Source organism: Acinonyx jubatus, chromosome D2 (assembly GCF_027475565.1).
Source record: "Acinonyx jubatus isolate Ajub_Pintada_27869175 chromosome D2, VMU_Ajub_asm_v1.0, whole genome shotgun sequence".
Taxonomy (NCBI): Eukaryota; Metazoa; Chordata; class Mammalia; order Carnivora; family Felidae; genus Acinonyx; species Acinonyx jubatus.
The window spans coordinates 58,000,171-58,026,993 of record NC_069393.1 but is presented as its reverse complement, the minus strand read 5'-3'; the positions used below and the strand labels follow the sequence as shown (position 1 = coordinate 58,026,993).

General features: G+C 36.3%; 1 protein-coding gene across 2 annotated transcripts in view; it reads right to left on the bottom strand.

Moving 5' to 3' along the window:
• Positions 1–26,823, bottom strand: part of SLF2 (SMC5-SMC6 complex localization factor 2) — a 45,108-nt gene that overhangs the window by 12,559 nt on the left and 5,726 nt on the right. The window contains exons 5-16 of one of the 2 annotated variants that reach the window (XM_015063024.3): positions 21,028–22,016; positions 19,984–20,054; positions 17,600–17,722; positions 17,044–17,211; positions 15,945–16,047; positions 10,827–10,902; positions 9,887–10,028; positions 4,839–4,941; positions 3,655–3,831; positions 2,345–2,442; positions 1,543–1,630; positions 165–296 (exon numbers count right to left, since the gene is read on the bottom strand). In XM_015063024.3, coding sequence (XP_014918510.1) covers positions 165–296; positions 1,543–1,630; positions 2,345–2,442; positions 3,655–3,831; positions 4,839–4,941; positions 9,887–10,028; positions 10,827–10,902; positions 15,945–16,047; positions 17,044–17,211; positions 17,600–17,722; positions 19,984–20,054; positions 21,028–22,016 — 2,270 coding nt within the window. The remainder of the gene's footprint in view (positions 1–164; positions 297–1,542; positions 1,631–2,344; positions 2,443–3,654; positions 3,832–4,838; positions 4,942–9,886; positions 10,029–10,826; positions 10,903–15,944; positions 16,048–17,043; positions 17,212–17,599; positions 17,723–19,983; positions 20,055–21,027; positions 22,017–26,823) is intronic. The other variant, XM_015063025.3, reaches the window with a different exon arrangement.

Sequence of the window (26,823 nt, the reverse complement as noted above, 5' to 3'; positions counted from 1 at the left end):
TCAAGGATAGTGGAGTTTCATGACAACAAGAAGTAAAAAAATATCATTTACTTTATAACTGTGTTTGCTAGAATGTATCTGAGTCTCTAAATCAGTCTGTAGTTAAAAAGTTGGCATCAGTCATGCTCATATGTATTTTTTTGAAATGACCTAGCCCTGGATACCTGCTTTTCAAGCTCCAAATGAAGGCTATCATCAATAGTGCCATTTGGTTGTTCAGCCCTTTTCTTCAGGACCATTTTCTTCAACAAATCCGACGGTTTCATTTGCACAAGGTAGCGATGTAGGACTGATATCTATTAACAGAAAGAAGAGAAACTGAACAATATGAAGCAATGCAACTGCTCTTTCCCAGTCTACTTTTTTGTCAGTGATCCTCTGTTCATTTGGACTTCTCTAATTTTGCCCCTTTAGCTTTCTTTATAGTCCAGTGATAACGATTCTCCTTTACTTAAAAGTCCTCAATTGCTTAAAAGGGATTTTAAATTAAAAGGTTCAATACTTGTAATGGAGGATAAAAGCTGGAGGAGGAGACTAAATGGCATTACAACGGAGGCAAAAGGGAATGCTTTCTCTGTGAAATTATTTGAAAGTCAGCAAAGCTGAATCTCGCTGTGACGAGAAGTCACTGAATTCTGAAAAGAATTCTCTTTTGATGGAAGTAGGTATCACTGAAAGGACTGAGAGCTATTTGCCTGGTGGCTCAGAAATGGTCCCCATATATCTGGAATCAAATCGACCAGAACTCTACTATCCCTTTCAATCTCTGTGTCCCTCTGCATCCTGTGCATACTTCTATCATTGTTCTTACTACAATGAACCACAACGGCTGGTTTATTTTGTTTCAACGTAGATTATGTTTTCAAGGGCAGAGTCTCTATCTAACTCATTTTTTCATCCTGAGGACCTATAGAGAATAGAATATCTTATACTGAATTGCAGTTCACACAAGAACACATCTAGATCAGATTATACATTGAGTTTTAAAATTCCAACTATGTGTAGGCCCTGTAGCCCCCTTAGTGCTATTAATGTTTGTAAAAAGCTTTCAGGGCCTCTCAGTGGAGCTTCCAGTGGACACGTTTAAACCCACTCACATATATATGATATATTCAGTACTGAACAAGTACTAGAGGACAACCATGTTTAAGCTCTACAACTTAAAGACTAGTATTAAAACAGGTACAAGATGCAATTAATGTACAGTGGTTCTGCAACTTCTAATCCTGTGACAAAACTGCTAATCTTGATAAGGTGAACTAAATAGTCCTATTTATATAGCACATTATGACTTTCCCAGGAGTGTCCACACATTAATTCATCTAATTGTCCACAACCATTCTATATGGTGTTGGGTATGGTATCATCTCCATGTAATGGATCTCATTAGGAAGTACCATTCTAAAGATTACATAAAGAGTGTTATGCCTGAGACTTGAGATCTAACCGCTAGAACTTCTGACCTAAGAAACATCAATTTTCCCTACACCTATCCCACTATCTTTCCCATTTGTAAAAAGAAAGCAGAAATATTATTTATACCTGAAGATTACTGGCATTAGGGATATCTTCATGTTTCTCATCCAAAAGCTTTGAAATAATCACTAGGCTGAGGCACTGTCTCAGTTGCCTGGAATTAGAATTCAAAAGTATTTAAAATGCATTTTAATCAACACTGCTTGAGAAGCAATGAGCCAAAAGTTGTTCTTCTAATTGGAAACATAGCTAATGTTTCAAGAGAAGGCAGTACAAGAATGTATAAACTTCAATAGAACAGTAAAATTTTCACGTAAAATATTTGTACGTAAAGTTAGAACTGTGTGAAACTCAGGCAAATCACTAAGAGCCTTTACCTTTGACCATGCTGATTTACTGAGAGAAAACCTATTTTATTGCCCGAATTTATTTTTACTAAAGCAAAAAAAAGAAAAAAAAGAAAAAAGCCAGTTCATTCATTTTCGTATGTGCCATCTGTATCTGTATTGTTACAAGCTAAAATTTAAAAAAGAATATTATGGACTGCCTGTCTGGCTCCATTGGTAGAGCATGTGACTCTTAATCTCAGGGTGGTGAGTTCAAGCCCCACACTGGGCGTGAAGCCTACTTAAAAAAAAAAATTCAAGAATATCATAAAATATTTTATTTTATGATAAATAAAATACATAATACATAGAATATTTGAAGTATTAGAGTCAGGCTGTCAATGCCCTTTCCCACAGTTGAATGTGAAATAAAAGACTGATCTAACATTCAAAGGAATGATGAAAGGGAATAAAGAACCCAAAAGCATTTCATTAATATAAACATACATTTTTCTTCACGCTTAATTCTCAATTTTCAATACCTTCCACGAGATGTCCAGTTAGGGACCAGCTGTACCAACCACAGAAGGTTGTGGGGATGACTAGACAGTTCATTTATGGCCAGGCAGAGTTCAGGCACCTGAAAACAAAGAATAAGCAAGATTTTTCAAACAGGTCAGTGGAACCAACTTCTAACAGACCATCCACATCCTTTACTGCCTTAATGGAAGCATTATGACAAAAAGAGCACTCATTTTCAGAAATAGCATGGAGTCTAGAACCTGATAAAACACACACAGTACACGGATTTAGTTTTAGTTTAAACTCTAGGACTAAACAGATACATTTAGCAGAATTTCACTTGGCTTTCAGGTTTTGTGCTATACCTCTACCTGTATCTAAACAGTCCTCTGGAAGAATTACAAATCTAAATCTAAACTGATCTAAATACAAATACCATCTTCTAAAGGTGTATAATGAGAGTTGCAGAAGATCACACGTTTCTGACCTGTGTGCTTTCTTGCATTTTAGGGATCCTCAACTATTTCACAGTATTTAAAGTCTAACAAAATTGCTTCAAAATAATCTCTGAGTGGGGGAGTAAAGTATGGGATGAGGGTAACAGATGAGACAAGGTTGATTATATCTTGTTACTTGTTCAAACTGCGTGATAGGTACTTAGAGGTTTATCATACTCATCTCTCTACTTTTGCACGTTTGAAATTTTCCACCAAAAAAGATTGAAAAATCTAATTTTTAAAAACCTATCAAAAATTATACATGTTTACCCTCAATGTGGCTACAGATGTGCAACTAAAATTTTTTTTATATGTGTGACTTTGCTTCATCATTTCATGTAGGGCTCTCCTTGAAGGTCACTTCAGAAAGGCCTTCCCTGACTGCTCTACCTGAAATAGCAGAGGCTCCCAGCCCTGCTATTCTCTATACCCATGTCCTGCTTTATTTTAATTTGTAGCCTTTATTACAACTTGACATGATATTATAATCTACATTTACTTTATTACCTAACCCTCTCACAAGCATAAAACTGCCATGAAGGCAAGGGCTTTAGGTTTTTCACAGATGTACCTACATTACTGCTGAACCACAGTAAATCCCCAATAAATACTTTTTTTTGAATGTACGGCTGCAGTTTTAGAGAAGATTCAATTATCATAAATTTAAATACAGTTCCAGCAAAGAAGACCCCTTCCTCAGTTTATTTTTCATCTGCCAAAGATCTTAATTGAGTTTAGAAACTATTAATTCTGTATGCACTATGAAAGTCAAATTGTGATGCAGACAAAAAAACCAACGCTAAAACCAATAGACAGGCTTTAAGTACAGTTACCTTTGTGTTCCAATCTCTAATGTTTTTCATCAGATTTATCAGGAGGCTCTGAAAGTCCACTAGAGGAATCTGTTTCAGCTGTTTTTCCAAACTCATTTTAAACAACATTAGAATAAGCAACATTATCTCACGATCCTGGTAACCTTCTGGATGTATAGATGTACACAAGCCTAGAAACTGTGACAGAAGTGTAGAGACAAAACAACTTAAGGAGATACATTTTACTTGAAGAGTTTAAATTTGAAAACTTTCTGACAAAAAATACAAAAGAGAAGTTACAGAAAACAAAACATCCAGATGTCTAGAAAAAAGAAGGCAAAAAGAAACATGAATGTTAATAGTTAAATTAGGACATAAGTATTTTCTTCTCTAATTTTCATTTTTCAGATTTTTTTTAAATGGCTCAGTATCACTGCTTTGATTCAGCCACTAAAAAGATTTAACACTGTTATTCGTTTTTTGTTTTTTGTTTTCAGAGAGAGAGAGAGAGAGAGAGAGAGAGAGAGAGAGAGACAGAGAGAGAGAGAGCGCAAGTGAGCAGGAGCAAGGAGAGCCAGTGGGCATACATGCACATGTGCATGTATGAGTGGGGAAAGGGGCAGAGGGAGATGGAAAGGGGACAGGAGGGGGGGAGAGGGGGACAGGGGGAGAGAGGGAGAGAGGGAGAGAGGGAGAGAGCATGCAAGCAAGGGCTAGCAAGGGAGCATCCTAAGCAGGCTCCATGCTCAGTGAGGAATCTGCCTTGGGACCCAGTCCCAGGACCCTGGTATCAGGACCTGAGCCGAAATCAAAAGTCATGTACTCAACTGACTGAGCCTCCCAGGTGACCCTATTATTAATTCTTAATCACTAAGTCATATGGTAAGTAGCAACTTTTATTTTCATACATCCTAACTCTAAAAAAATTGTTTCTAAAAATACTGGTTTCTAAAAGCTTCTTGGTAAAGGTATTCCTAGAAATACATTAATTCTGTAACTTTGAGCTAAAGTTCCCTTTCACTCCTGATACTAAAACAAAAATAAAAACAGCAAAAACAATGTTTACTACAAAGATTACTGCTAAGAAATTCCAGAGATTGGAAATCACCTGGTAAAACACTAGTGATTTTGTTTTAAAACAACTAACCACAAAACTAAATGGTTCCAGTTTTGTGCTAAAGACATTAAAAAGAGTTTTTCCCTACCTTAACCACATTTAAAATGTTGGTTTCAGGAAGAGTTGAAAAAATTGGCTTACAAGATGAATCTTCACTTCCTTTCCCTCCCAATGTCATCTGTGTTTCAGAACTATTGAAAAGTGAATAAAACAATGTGAAATTGGGCACAAAATAATTATTTTAAGAAATACTGAACAAAAACTAAGTTTTGTTTAGGCATAACTTATAAACAATAAAAGGAACATATCCATTTTAAGTTGTGATCCATGTATATAGTAGCATAACCACCAACAGAATCAAGAAGTAGAACATTTTTCCATTACCCACAAAAGTCCCTTCATGCCAGATCCAAGTAACTTTACTGTCTCCCATTTCAGTAAACACCAGTCTGATTTCCGTCTTTATGCATTAGTTTTTCCTTGAAAAGCTACTTTTTATAAGGCAGTATCCTCACTGCTCTTGGTGTCAGAGAACTATGTAGAAGGTAGCTCTGGCTACGAAGAACTCATAATATTTAAAGACCTCATGAATAGAGAGCAAATATAAAGAAACAATTTTAAGCACCCCAATTCCGGTTGAGGTAATCGGTGAAGGTTCATGGAGAAGGAGACACATGAATTTGGCTTTCAAAAGTTATTTTACTTTTTAAGAAAAAATTTTTATATGTTTACTTATCTTGGGGGGGGAGGGGCAGAGAGAAAGTCAGATACAGAATCCGAAGCAGGCTGTAGGTAGGCTCTGAGCTGTCAGCACGGCTCACGCGGTGTCCGAATCCATGAACCATGAGATCGTGACCTGAGCTGAAGTCAGATGCTTAACCAACTGAGCTACCCAGGCGACCCCCTTGTTTACTTTTTTGAATAAATATCTTCATATGGTTAAAAAACCTCAAAAGGTATGAAGGTATGGTACGCTGTGCAGAACCACCCTTTCAGTCTAGACCTTCTGCCACCCATTTCCCTCCCCACAATCACTACCAGTTTTAACCCTTCCTTCCACGGGCATTTTATGTATACACAAATAAATATGAATATATGGCCCCCTTTAATATAAATGGTAGCATATACTATATACTCTGTTGTGCACTTTCACCTAACATATCTTACAGATACTTCCATAACTATAAGTGAAAAGCTTTCTTATCTCTTAAAGTCTCTGCTTGGTAGTCCTGTGTGCCTTCTTAGCTAGTTAACCTCAGGAAAATTACTTAACCTCTCTGTGCCTGACTTGCCTGTAAAATGGGAGTGAAAATACTATCTAATAGCTGTAGTGACTATGAAATGAAGTATTATATGTTATGCCCTCAGAACTGCACCTGGCACACAGTAAGCAATATATAACTATTAGTACTTGTGTTGATTATAAACGTATCATGATTTATTTAATCTGTCTCCACACTGTCTTGCTCTTTCCAACAGTGCTTCAATAAGTGACACAGGTAATATTTTGGTGAGCAGACACTGATGATGGAGGTGAGACACCAGCATGAGGAAAAGCCAATGCCACAATGACTAATATGAAGGAACAGTGAACAAATCAATTTGGTTAGAACAAAAGGGAGAGCAAAATAGAAAATAGGTCAGAATCAAACTGTAGTCTTAAATACAAGATGTAAAGGTTTGAGAATAGGGGAGATAGAAGTTTAAGGCTATACTTTCATAAAAGGAATCCTCCAACATTGAAAAGAATATCTTGGGGGTAGAAAGCCCCTGGGGAAAAGGAGATTTTTATTTATTTATTTTATTTTATTTTTTTATTACCAGAGTAGGCATGAAAAGAGGATCTGAATCAGACTGACCCTGGGAACAAAAAAAGAAGGAACAGCTGTGAGATGAGCAGAGGAAGAACACAGGGATGTGAGAGCTGATGGAATGTAGAAAAGAAAGAGTTATGACTCATATTTTAAGTCTGTACATCTAACAGAATAACGGTCAAGAAAAGAACTGTTCAGGGAGCCTGGATGGCTCAGTCGGTTAAGCATCTGACTCTTGATATTGGCTCAGGTCACCATCTCGCAGTTCGTGAGTTTGAGCCCTGCACTGGGGCACTGTCAGCACAGAGCCTTCTTGGGCTTCTCCCTCCCACCCCCATCAAAATAAATTAATTAAAAAATAATAATGTGGCAATACATAGTATTACATAAAAAAAAATTAAAAAGGAAAAAAAGAAAGAAAAGAACTGTTCTACTATCTATCTTTTAGTATCTTAGTCTCCCTATCTGAATATTTAAGCACCTTCAAACATTTCATGCCTACCAGCAAAAATGGTTAGGTTGCATGTGAGTCTTAGTGGGAAGAGCTGCAGTCATATCTCAACAGGATTCAGTCTTGTACTTGTGTTGCCTACACAGGCATTTCATCACATTTTGCTCATTCCTTCACCAGCTCCCTCCTGCTTTCCTGTCCTCATCAATGCCTATCACTATACAGCAACAGTGACTACAGCCACCACCTCCCTGCTGGAGTCACCAAACCTCACTGAGGTCAACTTTTCAACTGATAAGTAACCAATAAATAAACTACTTTACTAAGTATCATTTGCATGTGTTATGTCTTAATGCATTCATATCTTTATTTCACTATTTCCACTATAGTACCTGCTTGCAACAGTGAAGAAAAATTCAAATCTGTTGCATACAACATACAAAATTACCACACATGATTGAATTCCTTAAATGTTAATTAATAAAATAATTGGTATTTTAACTTTTTAAATATAGGTAGTTTGACTATCTTAGTAATATCTGGGGGAAATGGTTGGGTTGTTTAGATAGGCTGGGAAAGCATTATTTTCCCTATTTAAACTGATGGAGGGGCACCCAGGTGGCTCAGTTGGTTAAGCATCTGACTTCGGCTCAGGTCATGATCTCACGGTTTGTGGGTTCGAGTCCTGCATCGGGCTCTATGCTAACAGCTCAGAGCCTGAAGCCTGCTTCGGATTCTGTGTCTCCCTTTCTGTCTGCCCCTCCCCTGCTCATTCACTATCTCTGTCTGTCTCTCAAAAATACATAAATGTCAAAAAAAAAAATTAAAAAAAAATTAAGTGCTGGAATATAGTCTTATCTGAAAATGTGCTATCCAATATATTTTCAGATACAGATTGCATCGGAGCAATAAAGGAACATGTATGGAGTAGAAAGGGAACTGGAGAGATAAGAGTTTGGCTTTAGATATACCAAGTAACAAGAATTTACCTTTCTCTTAGAAGTTAAGATGAGTATATTATCATGCTTAAGAACCATTTTTATTCCTGTGATCACTTTATTCCTTTGTCCATTTTTCTACATCTATTTTCTGTTTTTCTTAATTTGAAACTAAACCTTTGTCTGTAACCAGAGTTATTTCATTCATACATACACGAACATGGAAAATTCATCTGAATATGTATCTCTTTCCCACTCCTTTTTGAAGTTTTTCTTTTGACTTTGTGTATAGTGATCACTGTCATGGTAACCTGTTTTTAATGTGGTCAAATAAGTTAATTTTCCTTTTTATGCCTTTTGAGTGTTAGTTCATACATAAAACCATCTTTTCTAGGGTTATAAAAATCTTGTTTCTTCTATTACTTTTATGGTTTCATTGCATACATTTAAATCTTTGCTCTATTAGTTTGAGGTATGGATGCAAAAATTTTTTCTAGATGGCTACTCATTTTTCCAAATACTGGATAATACCAGATACTCAATAAGCCTACTCTTTCCTCATTTGTGGAAATACCACCTTTAGCATTTACATAGTGTCTATATGTACTTGGTTCTATTTTGGACTTATTTCATTCCACTGACAGCTTTGAACCTTGTACTTGTCCCATACTTATATCTGCTAAGGCCGATCTTGCCTCCTAACTCTTCTTTCTCAAAGATTTTCAGCATATTATTTTTTTCCATATGACTTTAGAATCACTTGTATAGTCTCAACTCTCCCCCTCCCTACAAAATATCTGACTGGCATTTCTTATTCGAATTTCATTAAGTTTATGGCTCAACTTTAGGTGCTCTCACATATTTATATTACAATGCTTTGAGTTTTCCTATCTGAAAGCATGGTATGCTCTTTCATTTATTTAGGTCTTTTATTTTGTCTCTTAGTAATGTTTTTACACACACACACACACTCTCTTCTATTTAAGTTTATTCCTAGGTACTTCATATATTTTTCTTATTATTGTAAATGAAGTCTGGTTTATCTTTTTTTAAAAGATTTTATTAAAACATATTTAAATGTAATCTCTACCCTCAATGTGGGGCTCAAACTCACGACCCTGAGATCAAAATCACATGCTCTACTGACTAAGCCAGCCAGTTTATCTTTTAAACTAGGTACAGTTCATCTATCTGAAGGTTACTAATTTCTCTTTATTAACTTTGCACCCTGGCATCCATAACAATTTCTCTCTTTTTTAAAGTAGGCTCCATGCCTAATGTGGGGTTTGAACTCACAACCCTGAGATCAAGAGTCACATGCTCCACTGACTGGGTCAGCCAGGAGCCCCATACCAATTTCTCTTTTTTTTTTTTAATTTGTTATGGCTTTTTAGCTGAGTGTTAGGCTTCTTTGCATACATTAACATACTTCTGCAAATAATGAAACCTTCAACTCATTTGCAGTTTTTGTATCTCTTATTTTTTCTCTTACCTAGTTGCTTTACTCAGTACCTCCAACAGAATAATGTCAAATAACAATGGGCAGTGTTATTTAAAAAAAAAAAAAATTAAAGATTTTAAATGTTTCTATTTCTTCCTTGTTAAACATGATGATGCCCCCCCCCCCGCCTTTTTTTTAAGTAGGTTCCAAGCCTAGCATGCAGCCCAGTGCAGGGCTTGAAATGACAACCCTGAGATCAAGACCTGACCTGAGATCAAGACTCAGATGCTTAATCGATTGAGCCACCCAAGGTACCCCCATGATGATGACTTTTAGATTAAAAATGTGTCTAACTTAAGATCCATTTCAACTTTGAGAGATTTAAAAAAGTCAAGGATGGGTACTGAACCTATCAAATGAATATTAACTGTTATTGTATTACAAATTGTTTAAAAGAATGTTTTTGAAGTTAATTATGAAAAGAAAACTTACACTAGATTGTCTTCATTAAAGTCTGGTTGAAGATTCTCCAGAGGAAACAAAGACCTAAAATCAATTCCCATATTGAAAAACACAGCTGCTATATCAGATAATGATGGGATCCAGGGCCAAACTGGTGAATCACTGAAGGTATCTAGTTAATAGAAAAAAATATTTTATCCCAAATTCCAGGTTCACAGATGCACAGTCAGCATGTGAAACATGGATTATTACCATGATTTTACAGAAATGACATCTGGTAATGATATGTAAGCAATATAGTTATTTAGAATGACCATATAGGAATTATAGGTGTTTAAGTAAATGTGAAGGAAATGACATTTATGAAAGTATCTGAGAGTGATGATGAATAAATGGGTGTAACTCAGGAGGAAGTAACACATTTTGAAAAATCTGAAAATAACAATGGTAAAATATCAACTACTGCTAATACAGAAAGATTTTATCATCTTCAGTGCCCATATAATCCCAATCCTCAAAACAAATGAAACACATAAATCATAACGCTTATTGCATTATAAGGGATCTCAAAGGTGAGAAAGCAATTGTCACATTTCTGTAGCGGATATTTTCAGTCTCCTCAGTGCGTAATCAGCACAATACTTGTTTGCCAATAAGCCAGTTAAAGTAAATGGCTAAATAAATAAACAAACTTGCTATTTCCACTTACCCAGGGCAGTAACCCATGAGTTGGTAGGTAAGTATTAGGTAAGGGTTGTCACCTCAAGATCTTATACCCTTTTTCTCAGTGCAACTAGAAAAATGCAGATACTCATTTTTGATTGGAGTTGCATTTCATTATTAAAGATTTTAGATCAAAAAAATTTTTTTATTCTATATTTCTGAATAATCTACATGTTTAGCGATATGAAAGACTGTGTACATAGCAACCAATAATTCACAATGCTAATCAGTAAATTTATATACTCACCATTTCTAATTGTTATTTCCATCAATGTGCTTAAGATCTGCACAGACACAATACAGTCTGTATGAACCGACATCATCTGCCAAAGTAGATAAAAGTATTAAGAAAGAAGAAAACGAGCATTTACTATTTGCCATGCATACATAAAAGTATTTTATGTGCATTTCCTTTAATGTGGTATTTTATGTGCATTTCATTTGAATACTTTACAATAGTTTTATGAAGTGGTCATACATCATTACATATAAGCAGACAGGCTCAGAGAAATTAAAATACTTTACCCAAAGTAATACATGAGGAGCTGGAATTTAAATCCAGGTCTGATTCGAAAATCAGGGCCCCTTCAATTCAAACATGCTGATGGTTTAATCATCAAGGAAAAGGCTGATTGATAGTTGATCTAATCAGATCATAAACTAGCAAAAGTATTTGAAAAGATACATGTAAATTAATATACCAATATACTTTTTAAAAGATGTTCAATATCATTAGTAATCAAAGAAATGCAAAGAGAAATGACAAGCTATCATTAGCGTGTCAAGAGAAGCTTGACTTTGAGATTGTTAAAGATCAAGAATATTGATAATACCCAGTATTCATAGGGTACTAGTAAAGAGGTAGTATGCTTAGTGTAAGTATAATTTGGTAAAATTTAAAAAGGAATTTGGTAATATTTAAGCAAGGTTATTGTCTTTATACTTTGATCTAGTTAGCCTTTTTACATACAGAATTTATATGCAGAGGCATATAATTTAACTTTACAAGACCATTTTTTGGGAACAAAATCTCAAGTTTCAAAAATTTTTAAAGAATCATGTGACATATTGAAAGTGATTTTATCTTTTTAATGTTTATTTATTTTAAGAGAGAGAGAGAGCGAGTGTGAGAACATGCAAGAAGGGGAGGAGCAGAGGGAGAGAGGGAGAGAGAATCCCAAGCAGGCTCCATGCTGTCAGGGCAGAGCCTGATCGGAGACTCGAGCTCCCGAACCAGAGATGATGACCTGAGCCAAAATCAAGAGTTGGATGCTTAACCAACTGAACCACCCACGTACCCCTGAAAGGAATTTTAAAGTGGTTTTGTAGGGGAAAACATTCCTCTTTCCCTTTTGTTTTGTAGCCATAGATTATGATTACAGTAAATTTAAATCTAACACATAAGGGAGAATAACTCAAACTCTGGTTTCAATCAGGCATATCTGTGTTACTGTATGTTAGTATTTGTGTCATTTGTGTATTTCTGCCATTTTCAAAATCAACCTGAGTCAAAAAGTCGGTTATCATGTTTGTGTTACGTTTTGCCACCAGTGGGCAGCACCCCTCAAAGGCATGTTTGGAAACAGGACAAGTTTTAGATAACAATCTTTTTCGGGGGGTAATGAATTCTAAGGTGGGCAACACAATACTAGGAGATAATTAAATGTGTAAAGAGGTGTATATAACAATCTAATGTCTATCAATTGAGACTGGGTTAAATAAATCAGCATAACACTACAACAGAATACTATAAAGCCCTTGAAAAGGATGACAACATACCTATACTGATGTGAAAATAATTTGTTATCTGCAATAAAAAAACCGTAAGGCGGAACACATTCTGTTGATACTATCATACAGCAATCTATGTACACACAGAGAACAATATAGAAAACACTAAAATGTAGCAGTCCCTGGAAACTGGGGAGGCTAATGCCTTTTAAATAATAACAAGCCTTTAAAAAAAAATCTTAATTTTACTTGAACTTTTCAAAATTAAGTGTGAATCCCTTTGGAAAAGCTTTTAAAAAGTAGTAAAGTGTCTTTCTAGTTTTACACACTTAGGATAAAATCAGGAAAATGCGAACATTTTAATTACCCTTTAACAATTAAATTTACAAACTGTTAGTACCATAGATTTCATTCTTTTTTATGGCTGAATAACATTCCATTGTGTGTGTATGTGTGTGCTGCATGTACATCTTCATCCACTCATCTATTGATGGATGCTTGGGCTGCTTCTGTAATTCAGCTATTATAAATAATGCTGCAATAAACGTAAGAATGTATATATCCTTTTGAGTTAGTGTTTTCGTATTCTTTGGGCAAAAAGATTAAAAAAAATGCTAGAACCATAGCATTAAAATAAATTCTGACACACTTTCTAAAAAAGAAAAAATAGTTTTAAGTTGGTATGCTCCATCCATCATGAAAAATGGACTTGGAATTGAAAAAGAGAGATGAGACAGTGTTTTACATAGAAAAAGTAATTAATGATTGTTATAGTTTTCAAATAATAAATACGAAGAGTATAAAAACTGCTTACAAGAAGATATGCTTTAACGTTATCATCAGGGTTTTAGAGGCTATAATGAGGAGGGCACCGGGGTGGCTCTGTCAGTTGAACATTGGACTCTTGATTTCAGCTCAGGTTGTGATCTCATGGGTCATGAGTTCGAGCACCACATTGGGATCTGCGCTGGTAGTGCAGAGCCTGCTTGTGATCCTCTCTCTCTGCCCCTCTCCCATTCATGGTCTCTCTCTTTCTCTCTCTCTCATAAACATTTAAAAAAAGGATATGAGGACCCACATCAACAAGATAAAAATAAACACAGATAAATGCAAAATTTTACTTGTAAGTTTAAGAAAAGATACGTTACATAATTAGAGAATAACAAAGCTCTGGCATGACTGCAAATGAAATTTTTAACTATAGTATAAAATAGTATAAAATAAAATAAAAAATATATAAAAACATATATATTTATACATATTTACGTATATATAATATAAAATATACGTAAAGTATAAATATAGCATAAAACAAAAATATGTCAGTGGGTAGATGGGAAAGAGTCTCACTGGAGACTGCTGTTAAGACCTTATCTGGGAGCAAAGTGTCTGACTTCAGCTCAGGTCATGATCTCACAGTTCGTGAGATCGAGCCCCACATTGGGCTCTGTACTGACAGCTCAGAGCCTGGAGCCTACTTCAGATTCTGGGTCTTCTCTCTCTCTCTGTCCCTCCCCCACCCGCACTCTATCTCTCTTTCAAAAATAAACATTAAAAAAACAAACAAAAAAAAAGACCTTATCTGGAGCATATGTGCATTTATGGGGGACACATTTTAGGAGCTGAAGGTCATTCAGAAAGATGATCAGTAAAGAGACTAGAAATTTGGTGACTAGAGAAAGTTTAGTGTTGGGGAGAGATGAGGGTCATGATAGCTATTTTAAAATGAACGAAGGACTGTTAGATGAAACGTATTCTGGAGAGCTCTTGAAAAGATAATTAGTACCACTATATAAAAACCACGGGGAGGCAAATTTTGATTTAATTAGGACTGTTTAAAAAAATTTTTTTTTTACCGGGGTCCAAGTAGGAAGCTCCTCACCGTGGGAAGTAACACTCCTGCCTCATGGTCCACACCACTTATTCTCTCTGCCTAGAATGCCCTTTTCCCACACAGTGGCGTGACTCATTCCAGCACCTTCTTCTCAGATCTTTATTCAGATGTCACCTTATCAGTAAGGCACTCATTATCAACTATCTTACACATACATTTAAAAAAGCAAACTTTCCCATCTTGATACTTCTCTGTATCTACTCTAGCCTACTACTTCTTCATAGCACTTACCACGTGACATAATAGATCTCTAAATATGCATACCACATACACATTTACTGTCTGTCTCCTCTATAGTACTAGAATGTGGCTCTCAGGGGATCAGAAATGTACGTTTTCTCATTGCTGTTCTCTCCAGCACCTGGGACTCAAAAATGCCAGCTATATGAAAAAAATGAAAAAAAGGCTACACTGGAGTATCTAGGTTCTCATCATTCTTTGAGATGTTATCTTAAATCCCAGAATAAACTCCTTATGTTTCTCTCACTTCTCACTTCACACACAATAATCATATTTTTTTGTTACAAAGTTACCATGCAGATAATATAAAATTTTAGATAATTACTTTTTATAAAATTAAAAAAAAATTTTTAAGTTTATTTATTCATTCTGAGAGAGACAGAGACAGTGTGAGTGGGGGAGGGGCAAAGAGAGAAGGAGAGAGAGAATGCCAAGCAGGCTCCGCACTATCAGTGCAGAGCCCTATGCAGGGCTCGAACCCATGAAACTGTGAGATTATGACCTGAGCTGAAACCAAGAGTCAAACGCTTACTGACTGAGCCAGCCAGGCACCCCAAAATTTAGATAATTATTATTTTTTTTAATGTTTACTTACTTTTGACAGAGAGAGAGAGAGACAGAGCATGAGTAGGGGAGGGGCAGAGAGGGAGACACAGAATCTGAAGCAGACTCCAGGCTCCAAGCTGTCAGCACAGAGCCTGATGCAGGGCTCGAACTCCGAACTGTGAGATCATGACCTGAGCTAAAGTCAGATACTCAACCAACTGAGCCACCCAGGCGCCCCAAATTTATATAATTACTTAAGTAGACTTAAGAATTAAACATGAATGGGGAAGAGAAACATTTGGTTGGAGATATTTATATACAAATGGGGAAATATTAGAAAACAAGTAAAATCCTAAAAATATCTATGCACTAATCTCCATAAAAATGGGACAAAAAAAGATTTTTAAAAACCCCACAAAGCTCCCACCCCCAAAACAGATAATGTAAGAATTAGAACTCTTCTAAAACTAAGTGTACTAGGGGTGGCCAGGTGGCTCAGTCGGTTAAGCGTCTGACTTTTTAGCTCACGTCACAATCTCCTGGTTCGTGGGTTTGAGCCCCATGTCAGGCTCTGTGCTCATAGCTCAGAGCCTGAAGCCTGCTTCGAATTCTATGTCTCCCTCTCTCCCTGCGCCTCCCCCACTTGCGCTGTCTTTCTCTGTCTCAAAAATAAACATTAAAAAAGAAAAAAAAAGCCTAACTATAATAATGACTTACCAGTGTGATGAAATGTCTTAGGCACAACTAACATTACGGACTATTCTGCACACTACTGGCATTAGCATTTCCTTTATAATCTACCTACACTGACTCTTTTTGCCTCATTTTAACCCACTGAAATAATGGGTTTGATAAGCTAATTTTTTCTCTAGTAATGTGCAAATGTGGTATTTTGCTTGCTTTTGACTAGGAAATGCAACAGGAGACAACAATACTCCCCAAACGTTCTCTTACCCGAAACAGCCACTTTAACACAGGTATAGGACACTGGACATAGTGATAGGCAGAGGTAAGGAAGCCTTGTGTTGTCAAAAAAATTTGATCTGTTTTTCCTGATCTGAAAAAACAAAATGAAATTAATGACTGTTACTTTCACGGTAAGAAACTTCTACCACCATCACATCTGACATTATAGGGAAACGAGCAAGCACACCATCCTCAGTCCATGGAGGTGGACTCTACCCCAATATGGATGGGTTACTCATAAAGGAAATTCAAGTGATAGCCTAAAGCTGATCCAGTCTGTTGGCCTACCTCCAGATTTATGTGGTGGACAAATCTACACTAGCTGGCAGTGTTGAGAAAGTATCTATCAAGCTTAGCGCATCATCTGCTTTTGCCAGCTTGGGTTTGTACTTCCAAAACCTCACCACCGGAATTAATGTGATCTCTCTGGATCTGAGATTTCACGCACTGAGAGAAATTAGACCAGTTTGGGCCTTGTGGTACAGACTGGTAGCTGCCCATCCCAATACCTATTCTTGCCTTTCCTCCTGGCAACTGAACACTGATTTTTATCTAGGTACACTTGCTGCCTGAAACAAAAATAATTTCCCAGTCTTCCTTATTAATTAGGCGTGGCCATGTTGACTAAGTTCTACCTAACTAGCCATAAGTAGAAATGTGTGGGATTTCTGGGAATTTGAATGTAAAGACTGGAAGACCAGTAGCACTTGAGGCAACCAGGTGCTAAGGATGGTGGCAAAGAAAGATTATATGGTGGAACACCAGTCCTGGACTTCCCACCTCTGAACTTCTTTCACATAAGAAAGGAATATGCTTCTTGTTTAAAGCCCCTGCTATTTTGACAGCTGCTGTTATTATATGCTAATCTTAATCCCAACTAATCTTTATTAGTTAGGCATGTAATATGCCAAGAGACCATCTTACACTGATTCCATAATAAAACACAAAAAACAATAGTAATGAGGATTAGGAAACTGGATAGGTTATCACAGAAATTAATCTTTTAGGAGATTATGCCAGTTAGAACTCCTTTAAGGAAAATTTTTATATGGGAAAAAGTAAAATGTTTTTCTATTTTTCTACTTACTTAAGAATAAGCTTTTCTACAGCGCTCTGTCCTATAAAGCCAGAGTCTCTTAAATCCAAGGTATACTGATTGAAAATTTTTCCGGAATTGAGGAAATTAAATATTTCTTCACCTGGGTGATGATCAGGAATAGCATCAATTGTAACTGAAAATTTCTTTAGAAATTCCCTGGAATAAAAAAAAATTATTGAATACCAGACAGTTACACTGTCTATGGTTTTGTATTTAAAGGTTGGGTACAAAGAAAACTTTTCTTAGGAACAATGTTAATTCCAGATAAGAAGACTAGCATGAGAACATGTGTTTTATTCCTCCCACTTTTCGCTAGTAGTTAGTCCAAAACCAGTAAATGGGTCTGTGTGAAAAGAAACCATAACCAGGAGAAAAGACAAAAATGCAACTTGGCCTTAACATCTATCCTTCAAACTCATCATGGATGGATTAGAAAACCATCACAGATTACTAAGTAAATAACCCATCAAAGGTCCATTTATTTCACACAAAATTAAAAAAATGTAAGCTTTAAATAGAGTATACATTATGAAAAATGCTATACCTGTGCTCTTCTAAGAGGCCATCCTCATCATCTGTACTGTCTTGATCTCCAATTCTGATGGGGGACTTAATACCTCGGCCCTGCCTTATGTCTTCCTGTAGTTGCTTCTGCAGTTCATCTAGCCTGAGAATTGAAAGAATGTTACAGTAAATGGTTTACCCTAATAATAATCTTTAGTTTATGCCTAAAAGCAGCACCAAAAGATAAAACACAACTTGACCATGTTAATCAGGCTTTCCAGCAGCATCATTGTCATCTTCACTAGCATCACAATAGCTAACACTGAGCACTTACTACGTGACAGGCATGTACTAAGGACTTTACGTATTAATTCTTTTCACCCTCACAACAACCCCATGTAGTAGTTTATTATTACCCATTTTATACATGAGGAAACAGACTTTAGGGAAGCTAATTTGCTCAAGCTCACAATGCAAGGAGCTGGGATTCAAAGCCAGAGAATCTAGCTCTGCAGTCCTTGCTTATACTGCTGCCAGGAATAAGTTATTTTAATCAAGGTCCTTACTCCCAGCTCCCTTCCCACAGTAGATGAGTATAAGACAATAGTAAATGAGCAGTAAATATAATGCTCTATCAATACAGGAAAGAATCAATCATCACATCAAACTAGCATCTTTGCCTCTGGTCTGTACGACGTTCAATTTAAATAAACCACTTCAGATCTGACATCACAAATCACATGAATTCATGAAAATGTTTAAAAGAATTTTATAATAGAGATAATTTCTCTAACTAAATGTAGAAAAGGGAACACTTCTGACCTACTAATTGTAATTCCTATCGTTAGCTAACTTGTTTATCAAGTTTGGGACACATCTATACCCACTTCAAGTCAGCTGAGCTTTTAGCGAAGTTCTCTGGGGTAGTTTTGAGGATATTCCTTAAATAAGGAATATATTTTTCCCCTCATTAGCAAAATCAGTTTGCAACTAGTGATGCGAATTTTATTAGGGCCATTATGATCCTCAACTTTTTGGTTTCTGTGTGTGTATGTGTGTGTGTGAGAGAGGGAGAGAGGTACAGTGACAGAGAGAGAGAGAAAGAGAGAGACACACAATTCTACACTTCTTCCTTAAGAGCAACTTGATGTGGAAATACCATGTCTGGCCATGCTGGTTTCAAAATTTGGACTAGGTGAACATATGAATATTTTAAAAAGTTCTACCTAGGCAAACAAAAAAACCCCCAAAGCACTCAATTAAAAAATGAGCAAAGGATCGGAATAAACATTTCTCCAAAGAAGCTATACAAATGGCTGATAAGGACATGAAAAGATTCTCAACATCAGTAGTTATTAGGAAAGTGAAAATCAAAACTATAATGAGGAACCACTTCATCCTCATTCAGATGGCTATTACCAAAAAAACAAAAAATATCAAGTCTTGGTGAGGATGTAGAAAAACTGGAACCCTTGGGCACTGCTGGTGGGAATGTAAAATGGTGCAGCCACTGTGGAAAACAGTATGGCAATTCATCAAAAAATTATGTATAGAATCACTGTATGATCCAGCAATTCTACTTTTGGGTATATACACAAAAGAATTGAGTAGGGACTTGAAGAGATATTTCTACATCATGTTCACAGCAGCAACACGTCCAACAGCCAAAAAATAGAAGCAATTCAAGTGTCCATCAAAGGATGAATGGATAAATAAAATGTGGTATATACATACAACAGAATATTATTCAACCTTAAAAAGGAAGGAAATTGATACATGCTACAACACAGATAAACCCTGAAGACTCTATGCGAAGCGAAATAAGCCAGTATAAATGGACAAATACTGTATGATCTCATTTATACGAGGTACCCAGAGTAGTTAGTTTCATACAGACAGAAAGCAGAATGGTAGTTGCCAAGGGCTGGGAGAAGAGGAAGATGGGGAGTTATTATTTAATGGGTATGGAACTTCCATTAGGGAAGATGAAAAAAAAAGTTCTGGAGGTGGATGGTGGTGATGGTTGCACAACAATGTGAATGTACTTAATGCCACTGAACTGCTCATCTCAAAATGATTAGAATGGTAACTGAAGTTATCTATATTTTATCACAATAAAAAAAAATGCACAAAAAATTCTCCCCATACTTTTGATCAAGAATTTCAGCTACTAATTAGATTCTAGTTGTGGTAAGTGGAAAGGAATTTGTATTATTACTGAATGCAGTAAACCATAAAAACCTGAGCTTTTCACTCAGCCTGTGAACAAGAATACTTTATTTCTAACACAATTGACTGCAAAACTGCGGTAACAGTACTAGCACAAAATGCGAATTTCTCATGATTTTTTAAGGTAAACTGAAAGCCAGCCACGCAAATAAGGAGAACGTTAAATTTAGCAAGGTAGTCACGATGCTAACTAACCTTTGAGTGTCTTCCATCTCTTTCACTAGACGTTCTAAAGTATTTGTGTATGTTCCACTATGAACATGTTCCTAAAACAGAAGAAAATTTAAGGATACTTCATAACATATCTTAGAAGAACTGGGATGTTTTAAGTTATTCAGAGTACTAAAGAATATTTTCGCTTTTAATAACCTAGGCCAGGAGGATACCTTTCTTAGAGAATTTTCACCATCATGCTTTAAATCTATTATTTTGTACTGCAGGCAATTTGATTTTACCATTTATTAGGAAAGGCACTACTTACAAAACCCTGCCAGCCTTAGGAACTGACTGCAAACACCCAAGGGCTCCATGGCTACCCTGTCTTTATTTTTAAATTCTATTTTAGTGGAATCAAGCTACCAATTTTTAGGTGTTACCATGGAACATTAACACCTTCCCCACCAAATTTTACAGACATACTAGAATTTAATGCAGCTTATCCCCAAGATAGAATGAAGCACTTTATAAATAAAATTGCACACCACAATTAACAACATTTCTACACTCTACCTTCATTTACAGCAGTGGTCTCCAAAGCAGGGGGTGTGCAAGGTGATCCATTGGGGTGCAGGAAGAAAATAATAGAACTTCTATTTATATGGAACTTCTATAGAAACTCCAGTAGAACTTAGTCTATAGTAACTTCTACATAACTTCTAAAGGAAAATACTTTTCTCTTCTTCCTTTTAAATTCAGTTTTTGTATATATTTTAGCAAGTACACAGTAGTATAGTGGTACATGTATATAATCTATACGTATACATATATATTGGAGTACATGCTTAAAAATTTTTTTTTACTAATAGAAGTGTGTATGATCTAAAAAGTTTGGAGACCACTGATTTACAGTAATAAAACTAAAGATACGGGAAACCCATTACAACCAAACAACAACTATACCAGTTTCAGTCCAATTATGAATAACAAATACTAAATTTTAAAATAAGGTCTAACCATTTATCCCTCTACTAATCAATCTTTCCCTCTTCAAGTAAAGATAAATGTCACAGAACTACTTACTGTATAGTCTGATGACTGAGATCTAAGCCCCTTGGAAAGAGCAGGAGGCTTTCCTGTAGTTGTGGGAGTCTGATTGAAGTTCAAAGCCATTATTTCTTCCAGTGATTTTAATGTTTCCTCTTCCTCATCACTGTCTAGGTTGTAACCTAAACTTTCTTCATCACTATCAAAATCACCCCTTAGTTTTCTTTTCAGTGCACTGCTACCTGCATTGGAATTTCCTGAACTCTCTTTATCTGAAGGGGCTTTATCTGAAGGTGCTGTAGGGCTTGGGATACATGGCACAACTTCCAAAGCAGCTGGGGGAGACTTTGTAGGAGTGCCATATTCTGAATGCAAAGATCCCCCAGAAATTTTCCCTGAAGATACATTAGAATCAGCTTTATCAGTCTTTGCTTTGTGTTCCTTGTGTTTGGAGGACTCTGTAGAATGCCCAGAACATTCTTTAGATGAGGAACGCTCTTTTTCTTTTTTAGGAACTGGAAGAGTGCAATTTTTAGCATTTAATGGTACCCGAGAGGAACCAGCACTTGGAACATGGGAAAGTAAAGGTAGAAGTTTTGTCTCCTTTGATGCCACAGAACTAGCAGGTTTATTTTTCTGAAGGCTGCTAGCTTTTTTATCGGCAGACTTTTCCTGAGGTAAAGATAAGTGGGGTTTCTGCATCTTAGTCTCTTTGGTACTTGCCACACGGATTTGGTCACTATTCCTGGAAGAATGGTGGCCAGAATTTGAAGGTGCCAAGCCTCCAGAGGAGCGATCAACTTCTTCACTGGGTTCCTTGGATATATCTTCCAAGCGCAACACATCCCCAGGTGTCTTCAGTGCAATATGTTTTATAAATTTCTCTCTCTGATGTGATCCGTCAGGACGCTTCTCAAGGAAGGACTCTTTTACTTTTGGCATTATACATTCTCTTGTGCTTTTCAGATCTGAGTCCACAGAGTTCCTTTTTCTTTTGTCAGGGAATTTATTCTGCTTAGACCCTGCTAAAATTTAATTTTTGCCAGATTAGTGAAAAGTATATTTTCCTATCTTAGTAAAGTTTATTCAGTGAGTGTTTAGAACACTCCAACAAAAAGCTTAAATTCTAAAAGTTTAGGCTGAGATCATTTAACACATGTAGGATAAGGAAAAAGAGTTCATACTACCATTTATTTTATTAATAATAAATACTGGTGTCTTAAGAAATTTAAAGCTAATGACAATGCTCATTTTCATTCCAAAGCTATTAAAAGTTTATCACCCAAACAAAATTTAAGGTGCTGCTCCCCAAACACAAGAATTGCTTATCTGTATCATGGAAAGGATTGGAAAGGCACTTTCCCTCAAAGTTCAGATATTCTTTCTTAGACCAAGGACTATCTGCTTCCAGAAATGAAATACTTCTACATCTAAATTTATAGTACCTTAAAACATGTATACAATCACTAGTTGAAAGCAGACAAATTTTAATTTCTCAATTAAAAAAAATCCACCCAAGTTTCTCTTGCCAGTGTTTAATTTTTCCTGTGCATCCTTCTAGTCTTCAGCTGAGTTATGAGTTGTGGATGAATTCTGGAAAATGACTCCCAGAATCTCAGAGTCTGACTTTAACTCGAAACAGGATCTTTACAGGGGTAATCAAGTTAAAATGACGTCATTTGGGTGGGTCCTAATGCAGTCATAACTGGTGTCCTTAGATAAAGGGGAAATTTGCAATCTTTTTTTTTTTTTACATTATCATGCCATGAATTCATAGGGAATGGATTGCAGCACCTCAAGCTCCTTTCCATTGGTTCTCACAAAGACGTGCTTCTCTGGGCGGAGCAGGGAGGTGTTTTAGTTGAACCCAAGTACCTTTCTCTTTGGGTTCCTTCAAAAGGCACAATTTGGACATGGAGACACACTTGAAGAGGGAAGATGATGTGAAAACACACAGGGAAAAGATGCCATGTGATAGGAGTGCTGCATCTAAAGTCAAGGAATGCCAAGAATTGTAGGCAAACACCAGAAGCTAGAAAAGGCAAGGAAGGATTCTCTCCTAGACTGGTTAGAGCACGGCCCTGCTAATAATCTTAATTTTGGATTTCTAGCTTCTAGGACCATGAGAAAATAAATTTCTGTTGTTTTAAGCCACCTAGATTTAGGAGTTTCATCCAGAAGACCTTTAGTAAAGCATATCTATTTGAGTTAACCAAGTTTAAAAAATTTCTCATTGTATTTAAAAGTGTGATGTATAGGTTCATAGGATTGAGCCCTGTGTCGGGCCCTGCACTGACAGTGCGGAGCCTGCTTGGGATTCTCTCTAACCTTTGCTGTTGCCCCCACCCCCAAATAAATAAATAAATAAATAAATAAATAAATAAATAAAGTGTCATTAATTAAAACCCATTATTCATTAAATATTACTATTTACATAATCGGTATTCCCCAAATCAAGTTTCTCTCTGCATATGGGTAGATGTCCTCAAATCATCAACGGTTTAAGAAAATAAAATAATTCAAGAATTAAAAGCAATTATTTGGGTAATTTAATATATAATCTGAAAAATTCAATTTATAAACATGAAAAATCAATTAATAAACAAATGCTACTATCTCCATTTTTCTCCAGATATTTCCTATTACCTGAAAAAACCATCCTATGCCCACTCAGTTTACTGGGTTAACTGTCATATAAAAAAGAACAGGAGTCCCTTAGAGTATAGGATTAGAAATCACATAACCAAGAAAAAGAAGACTTGGGGTGGATTTACACTGATAATATTTTAAGTTTGAGGTTACAAAAAAGATACCTACAGAACCGCCAGTATGAATTCAGTTCCATTCTCCTAGAAAAATCAATTTATATACAGCTAGAAATGAGAAATTCCTGCTTTGCTCAAGAATTGAAGACCTGACCAGGAGGAGAGAGAAACTATTTTTGGGCAAAGTTTAGGAAAAAGCAGCTTATTAAGAGCTCTGACACCTAGAATTAGAGGACGTTGAACTGGTACCATAGGTAGGCTCCCCTTCTGCAAGTTCTCTAGGGCAGTGGGTTACCTGCATGATTCTTTTTGCACTGCTTGCACAAACTGTAGACTGTTTAAGCACATTTCAAATATCTGTTAATATATACATAAAATAGACAGGGATTGAGTTTGTAAATACAAAAAAAGGTAAAAACCCAAATGTTCATTAATAGAAGATAGGTCATTAATAAATTATAGAATAAGCAAGGGATGTTAGAATAAGTTGGACCTCAGAATGCAGCACAAGGACAGGACTCTGCAAGACCCCAGGGCTAAATGTCTTTAGCAACATTTCTGACATCTTTTAACTTGTGTGTGATTAATAAAGGTGTGATTATATATATCACCCTCACAACTGAGAAGTATAATAGCAGTAGCATTCTTCATGTTATCTAGAGTGAAAAAGCCCTTTATGTCCTTTATATTCTGTTGATGGTCAAATGCAGTATAAATGTGTATTTATTAAGAAAGCAATACCATGAGGGGCACCAGGGTGGCTCAGTTCATGAGTTTGAGCCCTGCACCGGATTCCATGCTGACAGTGCGGAGCCGGCTTGGGATTCTCTCTCTCCCTCCCTCTTTCAAAAATAAATAAATAAACTTAAAAAAATAACATAAATTTTTAAAAAGTATAAAACCATAATTAATGATTATGAAACATGCAAAGATATTAGAAATAAAAATATAAGTGAAGGCAACCATCTTAAATCTGCCTGTGACAATATGCAGAAAACATCTTTTTCAAAGCACTGTTCAAAAACTTCAGTATGTGGGTTTGTATAAATGAAACTACTGCAGGCAACACTGATGAAATTTGCAACCATGAACTGAAGAAAATTTTTATCTTAGTCATTATCAGAGAGAAAAAAAGCTGAAGAGCTTGGTGGCAACACCACCACCAGCAGCCCCTTATGTTGGCAGAGCAAACCTAAAAATATTTTGTTCTTCTGCTCACCTCAGTGCAAAGTGATCATTTATTACAAATGTGTAATACCGTGAGTACAGGAATAATCTCATTGCTAAGAAATTATTGTTCTTGTACTTCATAATGTCAAAATTCAATGAAATTTGATCACTAAAATCAACAGTAATGTAAAAATTAAATAAAAAATTGGGGCGCCTGGGTGGCTCAGTCGGTTGAGCGTCTGACTTCGGCTCAGGTCATGATCTCTCAGTTCGTGAGTTCGAGCCCCGCGTTGGGCTCTGCGCTGACAGCTCAGAGCCTGGAGCCTGCTTCAGACTCTGTGTCCCCCCTCTCTCTCCGCCCCACACCTGCTTGTGCTCTCTCTCTCTGTCTTTCAAAAATGAATAAACATAAAAAATTTTTTAAAAAATTAAATAAAAACTTTAAGAACCACATAAAACTTCAAATTTATTCCTGTATTCTAGAAGCTCCTTCTATGATGGTAAACTATGGTTTCGGATTTTAACACCTGAGATCACCTGGTCAAAATGCAATGTACCTCGAGAATATATAAAAAACAGAATTTTACATGAGGGGCACCTGGGTGGCTCCATCAGTTAAGCACCTGACTCTTGATTTCAGCTCAGGTCATGATCTCATGGTTGTGAGATCAGGCCCTGTATTGGGCTCTTCGCTGACAGCCTGGAGCCTGCTTGGGATTCTCTCTCTCCCTCTCTCTGCTGCTCCCCTGCTTGTGCTCTCTCTCAAAATAAATACTTAAAAAAAAACAAAAAACCTAAGAGTTTTACATGAAACCTGAAGAACAAGGAATCACAACTGTCTCTCTGTACCTGTTTTTTCATTTCTAAAAGTATCTTAAAAAGATGTGAAGATCAAACAAGTTAAAAGCACATAGAAGAGGGCATGGCACAGTAAGTGCTCAATAAACCTTGGCCATTATCATTATGTCCACTGTATCTTACTGAGTGTAGAAATCTGTAAAATCCATTTTTCAAAGTTTGTAATCATGGCAGAAAAAAATCTGATACACTAGACTATTAATGGTTGTTATTTCTAAGGGCCTTTCATTTTCTGTTATAAATTTCTGCAAGTGTTTGAATTTTATACTGTTCTATTTTCTAGTTTAAAAAAAGGTAAAGATACTTTAGGAATTACTGAATTAACACTAGCTGTTTGTTATTATGTTATTTGCTCAGCCAACAGATACTAGAAGTACAAACCAGTTATCATACAGGTGTCCTTGAAATTTGATATTAAAAAGGTATCTTAGTATTTGTTTTTTTTTTTTTTAATTTTTATTTTTTTTCAACGTTTATTTATTTTTGGGACAGAGAGAGACAGAGCATGAATGGGGGAGGGGCAGAGAGAGAGGGAGACACAGAATCGGAAACAGGCTCCAGGCTCTGAGCCATCAGCCCAGAGCCTGACGCGGGGCTCGAACTCACGGACCGCGAGATCGTGACCTGGCTGAAGTCGGACGCTTAACCGACTGCGCCACCCAGGCGCCCCGGTATCTTAGTATTTGAAATATTAGGATAACACTGTTTTGGATCATGATAGCAGTTTCAACTTTATACAAAGCATCTATAATACCAAGACCTCAGATAGTCCATAATTCCAATAATGTAAGATTATGCTGCTTGATGTAGGCAAGATTCAGCAGAACACTGAATACCACAATGAGAAACATGTTGCTGCTAGGAACTCTTAAAAGAGGCAAAAAAGTCAAGACAAACCATGGGCTACACAAACTAAATTCAAGGACTATTCCTTTTCAATGTAATTTTACCAAACTCTTAACTAATCTGAGACATTCAATTCACCTCTAGGAAGCCAACTGTGCATTTAAACAAATTTATTTTTAAAAAGTGCCACTGA